We start from the raw sequence: 20,968 nt of genomic DNA on the forward strand, positions 1-20,968 counted from the left end.
ATCACAAAAGTGCAGAGCCGCACATCAGCCCACTCACCCTATTAATCCTGCAGCTCTGTCATTGCTGCAGGCCAGGTGGAGGGTGGCCCTACCCACAGTGATCACAGAAGAGACTTCCGTGCTGATCACAAAAGTGTGGCTGAAGCAAACTGTTGGCCCAGACTCAGAACACTACAGAAGACAAACAAAAGGTGGCCCTGCTCACTGTATACCAACAGCTGGTGCTCCTGCACTGGAGAGTAAGAGTCTTGAGTGTCTGGGCATGAAAGGACGCCTCCTTCATAAAGCGAGTACTGCATAAGCCAGGAAGCATAGCAGAGCCATCTAATACAAAGGAACAAACACAGAAACCCTGAAAAAATGAGGAGACAGAGGAATATGTTCCAAACAAAACTACAAGACAAGACACCAGAAAGAGGCCTAAATAAAATGGAGATCCCCAATCTTCTTGATAAAGATTTCAAAGTAAAAGTCGTGAACATGCTCACAGATCTACAGAAAAATATTCGAGATCTCAGGGAGGGCTTCAACAAAGAGATAGAAGACCTGAAAAAAAGCCACTAAGAGCTGAAGAATACAGTATCTGAAATGAAACATACAATGAAGGGATTTAAGAGTAGATTATTGCAGGTAAAAGAAACTGTCAATGAAATGCAAACTAGGGAACAGGAACGCAATGAAGCTGAAGAACAGAGAGAAAAAATGATCTCTAGGAATGAAAGAAGAATAAGAGAGCTGTGTAACCATTCCAAATGGAGAGCAATATTCACATAATAGGAATACCAGAAGGAGAAAAGAGAGACAAAGGGATAGAAAGACTCTGCAGAAATGATTGTTGAAAACATCCCCAATCTGGGGAAGGAAAAAGACACTTAGGACATGGAAGCACAGAGAGCCCCTAACAAAAGGAACCCCAGGAAGATAATAGCAAGACATATAATAATTAAAATGACAAAGATCAAGGATAAGGAGAGATTATTGAAAGCAGCCAGAGAGAGAGACAAAAGATTACTTATAATGGAAATCCCATTAGGCTATCAGCAGACTTCTCAGCAGAAACTTTATAGGCCAGAAGGGAGTGGCATGATATATTTAATGTAATGAAACAGAAGGACCTCCAACCAAGAATCCTTTATCCCACAAGATTATCATTTAAATTTGAAGTAGGGATTAAACAATTTTTGGATAAACAAAAGTTGAAGGAATTCACCACCACTAAGCCATCCCTCCAGGATATATTAAAAGGACTGTTGTAGATGGAAATGTTCCTAAGGCCAAATAGCTTTCATCAGTGAAAATAAACCCACCATAAAGGTAGTAGACCAATTAATTACCAATTATCCTGCTGCTTGTGGTGGAGTGTTCTGTAGATATCTGCTAAGTCTATCTGATCTAATGTATTGTTCAGTGCCTTTGTTTCCTTACTTATTTTCTGTCTGGTTGATTTGTCTATTGATGTGAGTGGTATTTTTCTCAAGTGTACATGGAATGTTTCCCAGAATAGATCATATACTAAGCCACAAAAAGAGCCTCAATAAATTAAAAAAGACTGAAATTGTATCAAGCATCATCTCAGACCACAGTGGTATGAAACTAAAAATAAATTACATAAAGAGAACAAAAAAGCCTACAAACAAATTGAGGCTAAACAATATGCTTCTAAATAATCAATGGATCAACCACCAAATTAAAACAGAAATCAAGCAATACATGGAGACAAGTGAAAACAGAAACTCAACAGCCCAAAAATCTGTGGGATGTAGTGAAGGCAGTTCTAAGAGGAAAGTACATAGCAGTACAGGCCTATCTAAAGAAACAAGAATAATCCCAAATAAACCGTCAAGTATAGTATTTTTGGTTGGCAGGATTTCTTTTCTTTTCTTTCTTTCTTCCTTTCTTCCTTCATTCCTTCCTTCCTTTCTTTCTTTCTTTCCCTTCTTCCCTTCCATCTTTCCTTCCTTCCTTCCTCTCTTTCTTTCTTCCTTCCTTCCTCTCTTTCTTTCTTTCTTTCTTTCTTTTTTTTCTCTTTCTTTCTTTTTCTTTCAAATATATCATCCTACTCTCTCCTAATCTGCACTCTTTCTGAAGAAATCCACTGTTAGTCTTAGGGAGGTTCCTTTGCATGAGACTGCTTAATGAGTCATTTTTCTCTTACTAATTTCAAAATTCTCTTTGTCTTACACTTTTGAAAATTTTCATTATAATTTGTCTTGGCTTAGACTCTCTGATCTTCTGACTATCTGAGGTTCTTTGGGGATCATGGATCTGCATGTACATTTCCCTCCTCAAATTTGGGGAGTTTCCTGTCATTACTTCTTTAAAATAATCTTCCCATATTATCTGCTTCTTCTGAGACTCCAGTAATATGTACATTGGTTCATTTAATGGTGTCTTATAAGTCACTTAAGCTTTCTTTACTCTTTTTCATTCTTTTCTTGTTTCTGTTCCTCTGGATAATTTCAAATGACCTGTTTTTGAGTGTGCTGATTCTTTCTCCTGCATGATCAATTATGCTTTTGAAGGTTCCTATTGAATTCTTTTTTCAGTTCATTATATTCTTTAGCTCCAAGATTTCTGCTTTTTATTTCTTTTATTTCTTCATTAAACTCCTCATGTATCTATATTTTTTCCTGATTTCATTTAGGTGTCTGTGTTCTTTTATAACTCACTGAGCTTCTTTAAGACTATTATTTTTAATTCTTTTCAAGTTCATGTATCTCCATTTCTTTAGGGTCAGTTATAGGGCTTTATTGGTGTACATTGACAATGTCATGTTTGCCTGCCTATTCATGACCTGTGTAGCTTTGTATTGGTGTCTGTCTTTAGAAGAATAAACCTCTTCCAATATTTACAGACTAGTTTGTGGGGGGCACAGGCTGGAGACAACCTATTCCTCCACCTTGCTCATGTCTCTCCTGGCCCATGACATTGTAGTCGTGCCTGTGGGTGGTTTATGTCTCTGCCAATTCATCATACAAACTGGTTGGTTTTTGCCAAAGTTGAAAATACTACAATGAAATATATTTATTTGTTTGTTTAACAGGTTTTTCAGTAACATTAATACATAGTACTGCATTAGGTGCTGGGAATGATGGGAAACCATGGAAGTCAGTCAGCATTTCTGTGTTCAGGAAGCTCATGATATAAAAGGGCCTCTAACAAAGTCAATGTACAAGAAATATCTATGTAGCAAGATTCTAGTTAAATAATTACCTGGGCAAAGTTACCAATGATGATGCAAGCAAATAAACTATACGCCAGGTAGCTGGTAATGACTTCATGAAACAGATGGAGAGTAAGAGCTGGAGAGGGGATGGATGGCACAGGGCACAATGCAAGGGAAAAGGAACCCACAGTTGGAAGCTGCATGAAACACTCCAGAAATATGAAGCACATCCCAGTGTGGCACGAACACAGAGGGGCAGGATAGGGTAATGGCCAGTGCTTTGGGGTCAAATAGGGTAGGATCCAACAAATGGGTTCAAAACTCCATTCTGATACCTCCTAGCTACTTAACCACTTACTGGTCTATACAATGGGACTACTCACAGAACTTACCTCATAGGGATATTGACAAAATTATGTTAACTAATACATGTGAATGTCTGCCACATAAAAAACACTCAGAAGAATATTGGCTACATTTAAAACAGAACAAAATCCATGTTGACCATGTTATTTAGGAAAAGGCAAATAATCCATTGTTCTCTATAAAACATACAGATTTGCATTACTCCTCCATCAGCCCCATGTAAAGAAGGATGATAACTCACTCACTGCTTGATTTCTGTTGTCTTGTCCAGCCCCTGGCAAGGGGCAGCACTTCAAACATTTCTGTTGAATGATAAACCAAATCTGTCCCTTCTATGAAATGTCTGATCAATTTATAAACTTGTCAATTTTGCCTCTTCTGTCTTCCCACTATCCATTTATTGTATCCTCCTATTTACTCTGCTTACTGACCTAATTCTTTAATTAATTCATGACTCAATAAATAAATATTCAATAAATCTTAATGGAATATCTCTTATGTGACAGACAGTGTTATAGGTCCTGGGGGATAGATCATGAACATGAAAAGTCCCTGCTCTCACAGATCTTCTAGCTAGTGAAGGGAAAGTAAACAAAGTAAACAAGCAAATAATTAAGATAATTTTGGATAAACAGTCTAAAGAAAATTAAACATCATTATCTCTTGCCCTGACTTCTAACCAGGGCTCTCTACTTCATATCTGGTCTCACTAAAGTCTACGCACTGACCAAATGCTCCACCTGAGTTAAAATTTCTAATCTTGTCATTCTCCTACTTGAAACCTTTCCATGGTTTTCCATTGCCTTCATAATAAAATCATAGCTACTTACCACTCTTGACTTGGGCCCTACAGCGTCACGAATCTGATTTCTGCCACACTTGCAACCTCCATAATGCCTCTCAACTCCTGAATACCAATGCTATTTCTCCACTTCTGTGTCCTTTCCACCTAGATTTCCCTCCCCATCATCTCTTGCCACACAAAACACCTTTGCCTGGCTGACTCCTATGTTCTCATTTACAATATTCTCAAGCATCACTTCCTCAGGTAGCATTCATGTTCTACCCACCCTCTACACCACACACTCACACCCTATACCCTGGAATGGCTGGCCCTTCTGCCCTCAAGAAACCCCATGTGCATTTCTGTTACTGCATTTATACCCTGTATTATAATTATTTTGTTTCATATTTCTATTTCCCCTACCAATCAACTTCTTGGTAGTAAATAATCACTTTTTATTCATGTTATAAGCCCAAACCTGATGACTAGTATATATAGACATTTGACAAATGACTATTAAATTTTTAAAAATAATTTTTAATGAAAGAAATAATAAGTGGATGGGAAAAAAATAAAACAGGCTTTTGAAAAGCCAAAGAATCCCACTCTGTGCTCATCTCTGCCTCTTTATTTTTTTTGCAGCTCCTATCAGTGGACAATTTGGTAAGTTCTTTCTTTTGTTCTCCACTGTCTCTCAGTAAGAGTGTGTCCCTAGTAAGTATGAAACATTTGCTTTGACTCTCTGAAGATCTCTGATATCTCCTGTTTTCTTGCTGAGGCCAGCAAGGCCCAAGGACCAGGATAGCTACACTGTCACTCTCTGCCCCTTCCTGAAAGAAGTGGTAAATGTGTAAACAACTCCAGACCTTTGCTAGTCCCAGCACTTACTCCTATTGCAAATGGATCCCAGCTAGCCAGTCAGGACATCAACTCCTTGACAGATATGGAGGACTTGGGATAGGGTGTTCTCCAATCAGCAAGCCAGGAAAAATCCTCTGAAAACATCACCCTGTGGAAATACCCACAGGAATATTGAATTTTCTACCATGTTAGGAGTAAAATCATCCAGGAAATGTGTAAAGAGCAGAACATCAAAGAACTGCACCTTTAAAAGGAAGAAAAGCATGAACAGGGGAGATTAGGGGGAAGATAAATTATCTGTCATTTTCTTAGTTCTGCGTCTCATTGCCGTTCTGTGGGTCAGAGAGTGTCTTCGATATTTGAGGGCCCATAAATAGCAAGACTGCTCTACAACCTCTCTCCTTGTCCAGAATCAGCTCTCCCAGGGTTTCATTCTTATCTAGGTCACAAACTGCAGCAAATGACTTGGATTCAGCAAATGACTTGTCCATTCCTTGTTCTGCCACAATGGGATTTGTGTTGGAGTTTCTTTTTTCTCCTTTGAATCATCTATAAAATAAAGGTGTGAGACAAGTTCATCTCTAAAGCCTTTCTCAGTACCAAAACCTTAAGATAACATGATTTATCATTTTATGGAAACACAAAACTATGATTTTAACAACTCCTGGGGAAGTTCTTATGAGTTATGAGCATGGTGAGGTGGCCGGGACAGGGGATGACTTTAGCTGAGATCCAGTTCCGTAACAGGCCACCTAACCATTTTTTCCCATGGACAGTGGAAGTGAATCCTGCTGGTACTGCCTTATTAAAATAATTTTGCTCACTGCCATCCCCCGAGCAATCACCGTCCCCTGGGTAAGATGAGCGCTCAGGCTGACACGCAGCCTTGAGCAATCAGGGCTTCCCTAAGGGTTCTCCCGAGCCACATTTTCTAGTCTGTCCCACGCAAACCACTGTAGGGGGGACTACTGGCATCTCCACCTCAGACTCCTTTTCTCTTTCTTCCTCAGAAGCTCCCCCCAAATCCGTGATTTCTCTCCATCCTCCCTGGACTGTGGTCTTCAAGGGAGAGAAAGTGACTCTGACTTGCAATGGATTTCACTTAAGCACATCACGAAGAACAACATGGCACAGAGAGCACCGCAGGAGGAAAGAATTACATGAAACCCTAGGAAACACGCTCGAGGTTCAAGAACCTGGAGAATACAGATGCCAAGTCCAGGGCTCCCTCCTAAGCAGCCGCGTGGCCTTGCTCTTTACTCAAGGTGAGGAAAAGGCAAAAGAAATTTAAAATACTTCAGAAATCAGACAGTTATCGAGAACCTACACTCTATTTATTGAATCAAAATCTATAGAGCTGGGATTTGGGCATTTGTATTTTTTGTGAGTTTCTCAGGTAAAAGGAAACTTGAGAAATGATTCATGTGCATGGTTTCTGAATCTATGAATCTTTTAAGCTGGTAAAATCTACTTGGAATAACAGTGAAAAGAAGGGCGCATGAAGGGGATCAAACAAGTTGCTGAGTGTGTGTCTCCCGCAGCCCTCCTGATTCTGGGGGCTCCGTTTGCTGTGTTTGAAGACGACCCTGTGCTTCTGCAATGCCGAGCGAAGAGGGAGGCAGCACTGGAAACTTTACGTCTGCACAAGAACGGCAAACCAATGCGTATCTCTGGAAAGATCCCGGACGTGTACATTGCACACGCAAGTCTGAAGGACAATGGCGCCTATCACTGTACCGGAGTTAAAAAAGATGATAGCCCTGTTTCTTCAAACACAGTCAAAATCCAAGTGCAAGGTAAAGCCTACATTATTTGTGAAGTGAGTTAACCCAAAGGAAGGTCCCCGAGATGGTAGAGGAAGGAAAAGGTGGATTGGAATGCCATTGAACCTCAGGGAGCGTCCCTGCAAAGCACACAGAAAGTACAACTGTGCTTTGGGCAGCAGGATGTTAGAAATCAAAACCAGCGTCCCTTTCTCTGCCTGCCTGTATATGACATGCTTTGCCTGCTGCTGCCGAGGATAAACTGTGTCTTTCTCCCGAGCAGGTCCAAGCCTTAATGCTCTGGGGATTGTTCTCATCTTTCTCTCTAGAGCTGTTTCCACAGCCTGTGCTGAAAGCCAGCTCCTCCTGGCCCACCGAAGGAGGTCCTCTGACCCTGACCTGTCAGACCCAGCTTGCTCCGCAGCGGTCAGATGTCCAGCTCTGGTTCCGCTTCTTCAGAGATGGCCAGACCCTGGAGTCAAGGTGGAGCAACTCCCCAGAATTCCAGATCACTGCCGTGTGGAGCAGAGACTCGGGGTCTTATTGGTGCCAGGCAAAGAGAGTGACTTCTAGAGCGGGGAAAATGAGCCAGGAACTCCAGATAAATGTGAAGAGTAAGTGTCGGTGGGTTCTAAGATTTGCCGGGACTGGGGCTAGAAAGAACCAGGCAAAGCTGCAGATCAAGAATTTATTCTTCTGTCAACCAACCAAAGTCCAGCCACTCCTAGTTCTGGTCCCTTACTGCTACCCCACAAATTTGCCCTTTTACCTGCTTCCTGCCTTTTCCTCTAGTCATCTGTGCTAGTCAGCTCAGGCCGCCTTAACAAACTACCACCTGCTGGGTGGCTTAAACAACAGAAACTTATTTTCTCACAGTCCTGGAGGATGGAAGTCAAAGATCAAAGTGCCAGTAGGACTGGTGTCTGGTGACGGCTCTCCTCCGGGCTCTCAGTGGAGACCTTCTCTCTGCGGGTTCACATGGTCTTTCCTCTGTGTGATTTTAGAGAGAAAGATCTCTGGGGTCTATTCCTCTTCTTCCAAGACACCAGTCTTATCATATTATGTTCTCATCCTATAACTTCATTTAATCTTAATTGTCTCCTTAAAGATCTTGTCTCCAAAAACAATCATGTTGGGGGCTAGGGCTTCAACATACACATTTTCGGCAAGGACACAATTCAGTCCATAACACCAAATACATATTCCCATCGGCTCCCAGAGCTTTGAATAAGTGTCTGTCTCTTGTGGGCCTCATTGTTTGACCAGCCCAGCTACCATCACACCCCTGAATGTATTCTCAGTGCCTCTCTTTCTCTCTTTCTCCTGTTCCCCAGCTTCTGCAGAACTCAATATTTTCTCTTTCTTCTTTTATTCTCTGGATACCCAGATGTTTGAGTCCCTAATCAATCTATTATTCTCAGTAGCTCCCAAATCATTGTTCTTTCCCAGAGATACAGTTACCTGTTGTCCAAATTAACACCTAATTATTGACAATAGCCAACAGGCAAATCCACATACGATACAGAGGCAGGTAGCAACGCCATAGCCATCCGAAGGTGTATGTGGGGGTGAGGAAAAGCCCGGGTCATGTCACACCCTTCGTCAGTACCTGCTGCTGTCTTGCCCTTGACTGCAGCTGGGGTGGAGAGAGACGAAATGCCTCTGTGGACTCCTGTGCCAGCCCCTCTGCTCCAGCCCACGTGTAAGGAGACAATGTGATTCAGCACTGGATCAGGAGCAGGAGACACACCCTGGTCCTGGCCAGCCCTGGGAAGAGCCTGCTGAGCGGCCAGTAGCTGGCCTCCAGGGCTCCTCCCGACTCCTCCTGACACAAATAGAGGGTCAGGTTGGACACAGGGAGCGTGTAGGAACACAGGAGACAGTCCTGGAAGAGTATGTGACTCTGGAAGGGAAGGGGCAGAGGACAGAGCTCAGAGGCCAACCCCAGTAAAAGGGAAAATGTGGAGCAGGGATGGACAAGAGACTCAGAATGACTTGGGTGGGTAGGGAAACAGCTCTTCCATGGTCATAGGCAGAAGGAGGAACAAGATAAGGGTGCGGGTCTGGCGGGGGCAAAATAAGGACTTCTTCCCTGAGGGTGTCATTTCCACTGGAAAACTGCTCTGAGGTCCAGGAGATGAGACAGGAGGGAGAGGGGCCAGACGTCTAACAGGAAAGGAAGAGACTGGAGAAGCCCAGCCAGCAGGACGGGAGAGAGCTGGTGAGAGCCACCGGAGGCCGCTGGGTGCCCCGAAGGCTCGTGCGGTTGAGACTGGGCATTTCACTGGCAACTGACGGAACGTACAGGAAGCGGCAGAAGCAGCTGTTGATTGTTGTTTTCTCTCCCTCAGTCCCTGTGTCTCAGCCCGTCCTCACCCTCAGCCCTCCTGGGGCCCAGGCTGCTGAGGGAGAAGTGGCGACCCTTCACTGTGAAGTCCAGAGAGGTTCGTTCCCGATCACTTATCAGCTGTACCATGAAGGAGCACCTCTCAAGAAGGAAGAAGGCTCTTCACAGAGAGCAATGCCCTTCAGGCTCCCTCTGACCACAGAGCGTTCTGGGAGCTACGACTGCTCAGCAGACAATGGCTTTGGCCCCCGGCGCAGCGAGGGGGTGCACATCCCCCTTAAGGGTAAGCCCTAGGTTCTCAGGCACTCACCCCCGGCCTCTCTGAGCAACGCCTCCTGAAATGCGTGCCCACACTCCAGTTCCCTCTGCTTTCTCCTCCAGCCAGTGCAATGTCCTTCGAGGCTCCCTGGCCCACTGACACAGCTGGCCGCCTCTTTTGAGGCTCGTTCCTTCTGCAGCCAAGATGCCATCACACCCGTGGCTCTCTGCACGGCAGTTTCCGGTCTCCTGGCCCCCAGCCTCTGATGAGCCAAATGCCCTTCTCTTTCTCTCCACTTGCTCTGTGACTCCCTAGATGCCCAGATGTGACTCCCCAGATTGATTAATTAATAAATAATTAATTTCATTCATTAAATTGTTCTCAGTAACTACAGAAATGCTTCCCAGGGGCACAGAGGTGTCTCTGCTCCTTTACCATCAGATATTGATCATTGCCAGTGTACAGAACCATGTGTGATAGACAGCGAGCAGGCACAGAGCCGCCCCGACGATGTCCCCCTCACTTAACATTTCTGGTGTTGGTTAGGTGAGAGCGTGTGAGGCAGGCACAGAAGAGGAGGGATGGAAACAGGCAGGAGACAGCCGCTTGTGAGGGGCATGGCTTCAGCCCTGCTAATGTGGGAATGCCCCCAAAGGTCAGGAAGATAGTTGTCAAAGTTACGAAGTTAAGACAGTTCCTGTTGAGCCTTGAATCGCAGTTTTGCGCCATCCGCGTGTGTGAAATTCCAGGTGCAGTTTTAGGGGGACTTGGGCTTGTGTGATTCAGACTGGTACTGGCAGAAGAGTCTAGTGCTGGCTCAGGACTGGAGTGGCGTCAGTTTCCTCTTCTGTAAAAAAAAAGTCCTAGACTGGAGATAAGCCAGTATCCACTGGTTGGTATTCTGCTTTTTCCAGATTTCTGGAAGAAGTGGCCTACATTTGTCATAGGCCGTTTCACTGGCCACTTACTGACAGCTACAGGGAGCTGCAGAAACCACTGTTGACTGGTGTTTTCTCTCCCCCAGTCCCCATGTCTCAGCCCATCCTCACCCTCAGCCCTCCTGGGGCCCAGGCTGCTGAGGGAGAAGTGGTGACCCTTCACTGTAAAGTCCACAGGGGTTCGTCCCGCATCCTATATAAGCTTTACCATGAGGGTGTCATCCTGGGGAGCAGCTTGGCCCCATCTGAAGGAGAAGGAGCATCTTTCAGCTTCCCTCTGACCACAGAGCATTCTGGAAACTACTACTGCTCAGCAGACAACGGCTTTGGCCCCCGATGCAGTGAGGCGGTCAGCCTCTCAGTCATCGGTGAGTCGGTCCTGGATTCCTGCCGGTCACTCATGCCTGACCCAGACCCCTCTCACACTAACCTGCTCCTACAACCCAGTTTCCAATCAGCCTAACGCCCCTCTCGGCTCCATTCTCATGGACCAACCTTCTGGGCGGGGGTGCGGGTAGGGTGTCTCAGTTCTCATCCAGACTGCCTTTCACCAAATGAATGTATTTTCTCAAATTATCTTCTCACGCCCTCTGTGTTCAGTCCCCAAGTCAATTTTTAAAAATTTGATGCATAGAAGCATCTCCTATTTCCCTACAAGCACAGTCATATGGACAAATTGTGGGCAAGACCTTGATTTCTCCAAAACGTTCCCAAGCAGTTGCTTTGTCAGTTGGTTTGAAGAGGGCTGGAGGTGAAGGGGTGGAAGTCCTGGGAACAAGCTCCTTGGTCTTCTGGGGTTTCCCTGATCCCTTGTCTTAATCCATTAAAATAAGTGTCATTGAATCGTATTATGTTTCTAACATTTTTGTTCAAGTATGACATACATTTAGCAAAGTATGCAAACCAGAGCTCCTGGTTACCCATGTAACCATCTAAAAAGTATCATTTTAGAGGCATAATTGCTTCTATTTACACTCAGATCTTTCTTTAGAAGAGAGGGAAAGTCCAGTGTTCCCTCCAGAGAAGCAGAAGCATGATAGAAACATCTAGAGTCCAGTTCATCAGATCATTTTGACGTCACAAGAAAACATAGACTCCACGTATCCCCCCATCGGTGAGGGTTTGCTGTTCAGACATCTAGGGATCAAAAAAAAAAAACAGGAAAGACAGACTATACAGATCCATAGAACTGAGAAGTCTCTCAAAGTATAATTTACTTCTCAAAAACGGTTTATGTTGACACCTCATGAGCTACGAGTTCCACTGCTCTCCGCTCACTGACTGTCCCAGGCCCACTAACTGTTCCAGGCCCACTGACTGTCACAGGCTCACTGACTGTTCCAGGCCCACTGACTGTCACAGGCTCACTGACTGCTCCAGGCCCACTGACTGTTACAGGCTCACTGACTGTTCCAGGTCCACTGACTGTCACAGGCTCACTGACTGTTTCAGGCCCACTGACTGTCACAGGCTCACTGACTGTCACAGGCTCACTGACTGTTCCAGGCCCATTGACTGTCACAGGCCCACTGTTCCAGGCCCACTGACTGTCACAGGCTCACTGACTGTTCCAGGCCCATTGACTGTCACAGGCCCACTGTTCCAGGCCCACTGACTGTCACAGGCTCACTGACTGTTCCAGGCCCACTGACTGTTCCAGGCCCACTGACTGTCACAGGCTCACTGACTGTTCCAGGCTCACTGACTGTTCCAGGCCCACTGACTGTTCCAGGCTCACTGACTGTTCCAGGCCCACTGACTGTCACAGGCCCACTGTTCCAGGCCCACTGACTGTCACAGGCCCACTGACTGTTCCAGGCCCACTGACTGTCACAGGCCCACTGACTGTTCCAGGCCCACTGACTGTCACAGGCTCACTGACTGTTCCAGGCCCACTGACTGTTCCAGGCTCACTGACTGTTCCAGGCCCACTGACTGTTCCAGGCCCACTGACTGTTCCAGGCCCACTGACTGTTACAGGCTCACTGACTGCTCCAGACCCACTGACTGTTCCAGGCCCACTGACTGTTCCAGGCTCACTGACTGTTCCAGGCCCATTGACTGTCACAGGCCCACTGTTCCAGGCCCACTGACTGTCACAGGCGCACTGACTGTTCTAGGCCCACTGACTGTCACAGGCTCACTGACTGTTCCAGGCCCACTGACTGTTACAGGCTCACTGACTGCTCCAGACCCACTGACTGTTCCAGGCCCACTGACTGTTCCAGGCTCACTGACTGTTCCAGGCCCATTGACTGTCACAGGCCCACTGTTCCAGGCCCACTGACTGTCACAGGCTCACTGACTGTTCCAGGCCCACTGACTGTTCCAGGCTCACGGACTGTTCCAGGCCCACTGACTGTTCCAGGCTCACTGACTGTTCCAGGCCCACTGACTGTTCCAGGCTCACTGACTGTTCCAGGCCCACTGACTGTCACAGGCCCACTGACTGTGTCCTTGATTGCATGTGCTGATCCCAAGCGCTCTCTACGATCCTTCCTCTGTCTCCTGACCTCCCTCTTCTCAAAGCTTCTGCTGACCCCAGCACCACCTGCCCTGGGCTCCTGAACGTGACTCCTCACTCTGTCTTTCAGCTTCTGCCCCAGCCGCCGATGCTACATGGCTCACTCGCAAAGCAGTGGTTTTAATGAGCCTGACTAGTCTAACAGCCTAGTCTCTAAGCCACCTCCTAGGCCACTGGCAAGTCTACACACGTCTATGCCTTGGCTTTTCTTAAACCAATTGCCCACCTCTAACTCAACAAATTATGGACTAGATAGCAGGGTCACCTGAGATAACATGACACATAATGAACTATATTTAAGGAAATACCTTTTTGGGGGAACTCTGTGCACCTCAGGGACTCTGAGGTTTCCTAGAAAGAGCCAGTGTACATAGAAAACACCTTGCTTGGGTTGTCTGATGTAAGAGTCGGTGGGAAAACCTGAATTCCAGATCTGGCTATGAAAATGGCTAGTTCATAACTTGGCAAAACATTTCAGCTTTCTTTGTCTTATTGTTTTCACCTTATATTGAAAGTTAGAAGGTAATACTTAGGGTCCCTTCCAGCCCAGACTTGCTAAAGGGAAAAATCGGCTTTTGTATATGTATATTGTGATCCCATGCTTGTGTATTTTTGTGTGTGTGTTCGTTTATATGTTGATATAGTGTTCTGATAACAGAAAAGATAAGAAAGTGTCATTGAACACTCAAGAGAAGTAATTACTGAAAAATGTAAGAGAAAGAGATGGAAAGATACTAGTGTGAACTCACTCACTTTTGCTCTCAGTTCCAGTGTCCCGCCCCGTCCTCACCCTCAGGGCTCCCGGGGCCCAGGCTGTGGTGGGGGACGTGCTGGAGGTTCGCTGTGAGGCCCACAGAGGCTCTCCCCCAATCCTGTACCGGTTTTATCACGAGGATGTTGCCCTGGGGAGCAGCTCAGCCCCATCTGGAGGAGGAGTGTCCATCAACCTCTCTCTGACTGCAGACCGTTCTGGAAACTACTCCTGTGAGGCTGACAATGTCCTGGGAACCCAGCACAGTAACACAGTGTCACTCAGTGTCACAGGTAAATGGAACCTTCCAACTTCAGCACAACCAGGGACAGACATCTCCCCAACTTCCCCAGCAGCTGAGATCCACAGGGCCACCGGCTGTGTGACATCGTAGCAGGCCTGCTGCTTACGCAGCTTCCATCTGGGTGTTCTGGGTTCAACATTTTCAGGAACTTGAACCTTCCCTTTGCTTGCTACCTTTCCTGTAGCAACATTCCAGCCATCATGACCAAAATGTCCCTATCGTAGGGATAAAGGCTTTCAAAACACAAACTACATCCTGGTCAACAATGACCAACAGGAAAGGAAATTATAAAGTTCACATATCACCTCAGAAGATACTGAGTTGGGGTTTCCTCTGTCACTCAATAAAAAGGCCAACAGGTCCCTGTCCCAGAGCAGCTCTGGTCCCCACCCAGAACTCTTGCTAAATGACACCTCAACATCATTCTCCTGACCCTCCATGTCCCTATTCCATGCACCTATAGCACCGTCTTCCGCCTGGCCCTGCCGTGGGCTCACTTCCTAGTCTTGCCCACTTTCAGTGCAGGCTTCAGTCATAGTCCTCCTCTCCCCATGCCATCCTGCCATCATTCCATGCATTTAATACCCACATGGCTGACCCACTAACCACCATGGCTGCCACCCTCTCCACATCGGCCACCCGCTCCCACACACACACACACACACACACACTCCGAAGATCGAACCACAACCTCCTGTCCTTCCATGTGCTTCTTCATTTCCCCAATCACTGTTGTTCTCACACCTCAACAGAACCCCCAGTTCCACACCTCTACTCCCTCCCAGACAATGACCCCCTCGACTGCCACCATCACACTGTCTGTCACTGTATCCATCCAGAAACTCACCCCTCTCTTCCTCAGGCAGAGAGGAGAGGACTCTGCTCCCATGGAAGGTGAAAAGCTCCGCCTAATCTCCACATTCCATCTTTTCTTACATTCTCAGAAGGTTGGGACAACTGGCTGTGCCCCTCTCTTCAGCGTCTCCTTCTCTGTAGGAGCCTTCCCACTGATATTCACATGCTGGTTATCCCCCATGCCTAAGAAAAACCCTCATTTGCTCCCACTTATGATTATTAGGCTTTATTATGGCCAGACTTCCAAAAGGAGTCAGCTGCTCAAGTTATCTCCATTTCCTCATTACCCACTACGTTATGATCCATTGGTTTTTCTTCTGAACCAAAATGATTCTCACAAAGGTCACCAATGAACTCCGTGACTTTAAATGCAATGGCCATTTTCCAGTCCTCATCTTATCTGACCTCTCAGAAATAGCCCATATATTTTACCTTTTCTGCCCTCTTGAAACCCTTCCTTCCTTAGCTTCAGGGACTGCACCCTCTCCTGCTCTCCTCTCTCCCCCTACTTCTCCGTCTCCTTTACTCTTTCCTCCTTTTATAGACAAGCTTAGCATTGGTGTGTTCCAGAGCTTTGTGCTGCATGCACCCTCTTCTCTTATTTTTATTCTTTCTCTGGATGAGCCTAGGATGTCATCTATAAATGATCCCCAAACTTCAGCTTCCAAAGGAGACCTCTCACCTGAGCACCTGCACATTCTATACCTCTTCTCAACTATCTTAAAAGCTCATGAGCCTGAACTTCTGTAAAACTGAACTCACGGTATTTGCCCCAGACCTGTTCCTCTCCCCAGTGTCACTACCTCCATGACAGACGCATCCATTCATCCAGGTATACAAGGCAAAAACTCAGGAGTTGTCCTTGACATTTCTCCCCCTTGCTCTTCATAGCCAATTAATCATTAAGTCCTGTTGACTTTACTTCCTGAAAACTTCTTGGATCTTTTCTGTCTCTCCTACCACTGTCCTAGTCAGATTTCAATGCCTGCAATTACACCTCTCCACTCCACTTCTGTCTCACTGATCAGAATGGTCTTTTAAAATGACCAATTGATCCTCTCAAGCCCACATACAGATAGGGCTCTATGAAGAAGGATCAAAATCCTTACAGTGGCTTATGACACCCTGCCTAGCTCTCTGGACTCCTGTGTCATGAAATTTTTCAGATGCCTCTCTTAATGCTGCTATCACTTTTTTTCAATAACTCAAAAGTTCCAACATTTTTTCCAACTAAGTGTTTTTGCACATATTGTTTTCCTGCCTGATGTTTTCCTCACTTCCTTCTTCACCTGGTTGATTCTGAATGTCACTGTGAGGAAACATGCCCTGACTAACCCTTACCAGATCAGGCCCCAGGATTATAAATTTCATGACATCTTATTCTTTGCTTTGTATCAATTACCAATGCTTTGATTCTTATTTAATCACTGGCTATTTTATCTTCCAGACTGTAAGCTTCATGAGAGCAGGGATTGTGCCTTTTATCAAATCCACAACATAATAGTATGGTTTCTGGGACTTACTAATTGCTCAATTAATGTCTGCCAAATGAACAAATATCAAAATGAGCAAATAAATTAATCAATGCTCATTCTCTCACAGTCGCATTTCTGATGTAGCCAGGCTCAGTTACAACCTAAGCAACAGGACCGTCCCATTCCTTTTTCTTTTGAATTGATTGATCTTTCTCCCCCTATTGTCTTTTGACTTCTTAGATACTTAGGTTTCAATTTAAGCTTTGTTTTCAAGTCCCCCAAACACCATTGAGATTGTAGTAGTCTGAACTATATTCAGCACTAGACGAATGTTACTGTTTCTTCAAATCTGGAGAAATTACAGCTGAGTTCTAAGTGATGCCACAAGGTTATTATTACACATTGAGAAAAATAATTTCTTGTTTGCAATGTCTTTCCTGCAGAGGAATATATTTAAACTGTACGAACTGATGGTTAACTCATTTTCCTCCCTCAGTTCCAGTGTCCCGCCCCGTCCTCACCCTCAGGGCTCCCGGGGCCCAGGCTGCAGTGGGGGACGTGCTGGAGCTCCGCTGTGAGGCCCAGAGAGGCTCTCCCCCGATCCTGTACCGCTTTTATCACGAGGATGTTGCCCTGGAGAGCAGCTCAGCCCCATTGGGACGAGGAGTGTCCATTAACCTCTCTCTGACGGCAGAACATTCTGGAAACTACTCCTGTGAGGCTGACAATGTCCTGGGGGCCCAGCGCAGTGAGGTTGTGACATTCTGTGTCATAGGTGAGTGGGTCCACAAACCGCATAATGAAGGACTGCCCAGCTTCCCTCCCCAGCAGATGCAATGGAGCTCCAGCAGTCGGGGCCCCCTGAAAGTCTGGGCTCTTTCCTGTAATTACAGTTGCAAGCACTGGACCTTCCCAGCAGCAACATTCAAGCAGTCTTCTTGTTGTGATCAAAACTCCTTACTAAAATGCAAAGGCTTTTTAGAACATAGACTCTATGCCAATCTGCACTTATGATACAAAAGGGAAGTTAAAGAATTCTGAGTATGCATTTCTGTGCTCCAAAAATGGCTTGACCATTGCTTGTCTGAGTTTCCTCTCATGGATTCCCAACAAGCCTCTCCACTCTTGGGCTTCTTTCATCACTAGGGATAGACACATGGCCCACATTTGCATATTAAAAATTATTTTAAATTAAAAATCTGTTTTTTATTTTCATGAAAAGAATCTATATTAACATTAGCTGTGTGCATAGCTTTTCAGGAGATAAAACCAGTACAAGTTAGTTACAAAGTGGTTCTGAAAGCAATGGGGTCACAGGGGACCAGCACAGAGAAGGTCAGAGCAGGATGACATGAAATGGAAATGGCCATCTGTCCATCAAACTCCTTCATTCTGTAAGCTGTCCTCTGACCTCTTTAAGAGTAATATCCAAAAGAAAACTGCTTCTTATGACCTCTGAATATGTTTTGTGATGGTCCACTACAGGCCAAACCTCAAAACCCCAGTTTAGAGACCTCTAAGGTATAGGAAAAGTATGCTAAGGTCTATTGAGATGAATGTTCTGGTTTAGGCTCTGAAGATAACTATCTGTATGGTCTTGGACAAGCGTATTTTCCTATACTGACCTCAATTTCCTCACACCTAGAGTGGGAAAATCAGGGCATATGGACATCACGGTCATCCACCACCCTAGAATTCTATGATTTCAGTGCACAGGGAATAAGGAGTATTTCAGACCCAAGGTTTCCTAGAAAGAGACCCACAAAGGAGAAGTCAGGAGTCCCTGCTCCTGGTCTAAATCACAGAGAAAAAGGAGACCCTGAGGCATTCAGGATGAGACAAATTGATTTCAGAGTCTATTTTTTTTCCATCCAACCAGTCCATTCTCTTTCCCGCACTGGCAGGCAGCACGCACCTCAACCAATTTTCCTCTGGATTCGCAGTGACTCTTGCCACACGGCTGATGCGCCTAGATCCTCTCCGATCACCACACAGGCATTCACCACTGGCCGAGTGCCACCCCCTCTCTCTTCCCAACACAGCAGACCAGACCAGCCTGCTTCTTGCACTCTGCATTCATGATTTTCTGCTTGCCCCACTCCTTGGTTTCTATGATTCCCTGATACAAGTGCACATTTTTTCTGCTACTGCTGCCACCTCTAAAGGACTTCTTGCCCAGCCTAGATGGATTGTGTTTAAGTCCTAGAACTAGGCCACAGATCATTGATCAGTGCAGAAAAAGGAATGCTGCTCATTATTATTGTCACCACCTCTACCACCATCATCACTTGAGCCCTTGCATGTGCCAGACCCTGTACTTAGTGTTTGACACGCAATATCTCATCTAATCTTTAAGATAATCCCAGTTTGCAGGAGGGGAAACTGAGGCTCAGAGAGGTGAAATAACGAGTTTATAGACACTGGCAATGGTAAAGCCAGGTTGAAACATGGACCTATCCAATTATTAACATAAGTCTACATTATGACATTTCTTCATCCTTTGTGGCCATATTTTACCATAACTTTTTAGTTTTAATAATTTGTTTTTCAGAAAGAATGGGTAAGTCTTCAGAATAAAACATTAAATGCTACAAAAGGGAGGAACAGTGTGAAAAATACAGTTCTCTACTTATATCCACACACTTTTATATACAATATATAACCACTGTTAATGGTTTCATGTATGTTTTTCTGGAAATATTCAAATATATCATAAACATAAAGTCATACAAATTTTTAACAAAAGTAGAATTAGAATCATAGCACATGTATAGGTATACAACTTGCATTTTTCCTTTAAAAATATGTCTTGACTTTAGTTTAAAAATACATGTTGGATATTTTTTATTAACCAGTCAAGTGGGTTACCTCTAGTTTTTAGCTTTTATAAAAAATTCTACCACAGAAATGTTTGTATAAATATCTTTGCATATTGTATCTCAGTATTCCTAAGGAAAATAATCTCCTAAGTAGATTTTTGCTAAGTCAAAGTGTGTGTGCACTTTTAATTTGGTAGATATTGCCAAAATTGCCTATCTGGGAAGTGTCTCAAATTTGCTACCAAGAACCTATCAAGGTGCCTGCTTATCTCCAGACCCATCAGTATTATCTGTCTTGTTAAGTTTTGACAATCTGATGAGTGTTTTTATTTGTATACATTTAATTAGTAATGAAGATGATAATCTTTTCTTATGTTTTTTAGCTATAGGAGGATTTTAGTGGTTCATACCCTTTTCGCACTTTTTGTTGGGTATTTTGTACATTGAAAGCTATTTGCAGATTAAGGTCACTAGCTTGGCCTCATACGTGTTTCAATCTGTTTTCCGAGATTGAGATCTGACTTCTGGCATTTGTTTATAGTATTTTTTGTTCCATTACAAATACGTTACAAGTAGGACCTTCCATTGATTTTTGTCTCCCTCAGTCCCAGTGTCCCGCCCTGTCCTCACCCTCGGGGCTCCCGGGGCCCAGGCTGCCGTGGGGGACGTGCTGGAGCTCCGCTGTGAGGCCCAGAGGGGCTCTCCCCCGATCCTGTACCGCTTTTACCATGAGGGCGTCGCTCTGGAGAGCAGCTCCACGCCATCTGGAGGAGGAGCTTCCTTCAACCTCTCTCTGACTGCAGACCATTCTGGAAACTTCTCCTGTGAGGCCCACAATGGCCTGGGGTCCCAGCGCAGTGAGGCGGTGCCACTCAAAGTCACAGGTAAGTTTCCTAGGCCTGGGCCGCAGATGCGGACAAAACGTTTCCTCCAAAGACACTCTGATACCCCTCGTAATGCTCAGCCAGGACAGTGCCTCTCAGGGACAGGACCGCAAAGCGGGACGTTCTCTAAATTGTTCCTGAAGTCATCGCTTCAGGATGGGAGCGGGGGTCAAGGCTCATTGAGTGCAGTGCTCCACCTGACCCCTCAGCCCTCGTCTCAGCCACAGAAATGAGCCTCCTCACAACGCGAAGAGCCGTTCCCTGTGTGCCCCACGCCTGCCTGGCCTCAGGAGCCCTGGTCCGCTCGGCTGATCCTCTCTCCCAGGCCCAGGCAGCCACTCCGGGGGCTGGGGCGGTTCAAGACCAGAAGCCTCTCCCTGCGGCTCACGCACAGGGTCTCCTCTTTAGGGCTGACAGCGAACAGAAGTGGCCTGACTGCCACCGGCGTCGCCGGGGGCCTGGTCAGCCTGGCGGGTCTTGCTGCTCTGGCGCTGGTGTCCTACTGCAGGCTCTCGGGGAAAGCAGGTGGGTGACTCCCTGGCTGACCCTCGCCTGGGTCCGTGCCCTTCCCATCTCCGTTCCTGCAGGCCCCCCGCTGCCTTTGACCCACCCTCAAGCTCCCTACAGCTCCTCCCCGACAAATCCCAGAATTTATCTTTACAAAGTTTCCAAAACAGCCCCATCGATGGAAGAGGCCTTGAGATGCAGTTTATCCAACATCACAAGCTGCACTGTATCTTCCTCTCTACCCTTACAAGGCCCCCTAGGAATGGGAAAAGGAGAAGAAAGAACTCTGGGACAGAACAGTGAAAACAGAAACCAAACAGGATTTGAGAACTTACTGATTTTTTAAATGTTCATTATTTTCACAG

General features: G+C 45.6%; 1 protein-coding gene across 3 annotated transcripts in view; it reads left to right on the forward strand.

Moving 5' to 3' along the window:
• FCRL5 (Fc receptor like 5) overlaps positions 1–20,968 on the forward strand; it is a 37,432-nt gene that overhangs the window by 9,357 nt on the left and 7,107 nt on the right. Inside the window, exons 2-11 of one of the 3 annotated variants that reach the window (XM_073221292.1) lie at positions 4,959–4,979; positions 6,191–6,442; positions 6,719–6,973; positions 7,270–7,554; positions 9,292–9,570; positions 10,571–10,852; positions 13,774–14,052; positions 16,890–17,168; positions 19,818–20,096; positions 20,505–20,621. In XM_073221292.1, the coding sequence (XP_073077393.1) occupies positions 4,959–4,979; positions 6,191–6,442; positions 6,719–6,973; positions 7,270–7,554; positions 9,292–9,570; positions 10,571–10,852; positions 13,774–14,052; positions 16,890–17,168; positions 19,818–20,096; positions 20,505–20,621 (2,328 nt within the window). Of the gene's footprint in view, positions 1–4,958; positions 4,980–6,187; positions 6,443–6,718; positions 6,974–7,269; positions 7,555–9,291; positions 9,571–10,570; positions 10,853–13,773; positions 14,053–16,889; positions 17,169–19,817; positions 20,097–20,504; positions 20,622–20,968 lie in introns of all 3 variants that reach the window. The other 2 variants (XM_073221291.1, XM_073221293.1) reach the window with 2 other exon arrangements.

This window comes from Manis javanica, chromosome 14 (genome assembly GCF_040802235.1).
Source record: "Manis javanica isolate MJ-LG chromosome 14, MJ_LKY, whole genome shotgun sequence".
Lineage (NCBI taxonomy): Eukaryota > Metazoa > Chordata > Mammalia > Pholidota > Manidae > Manis > Manis javanica.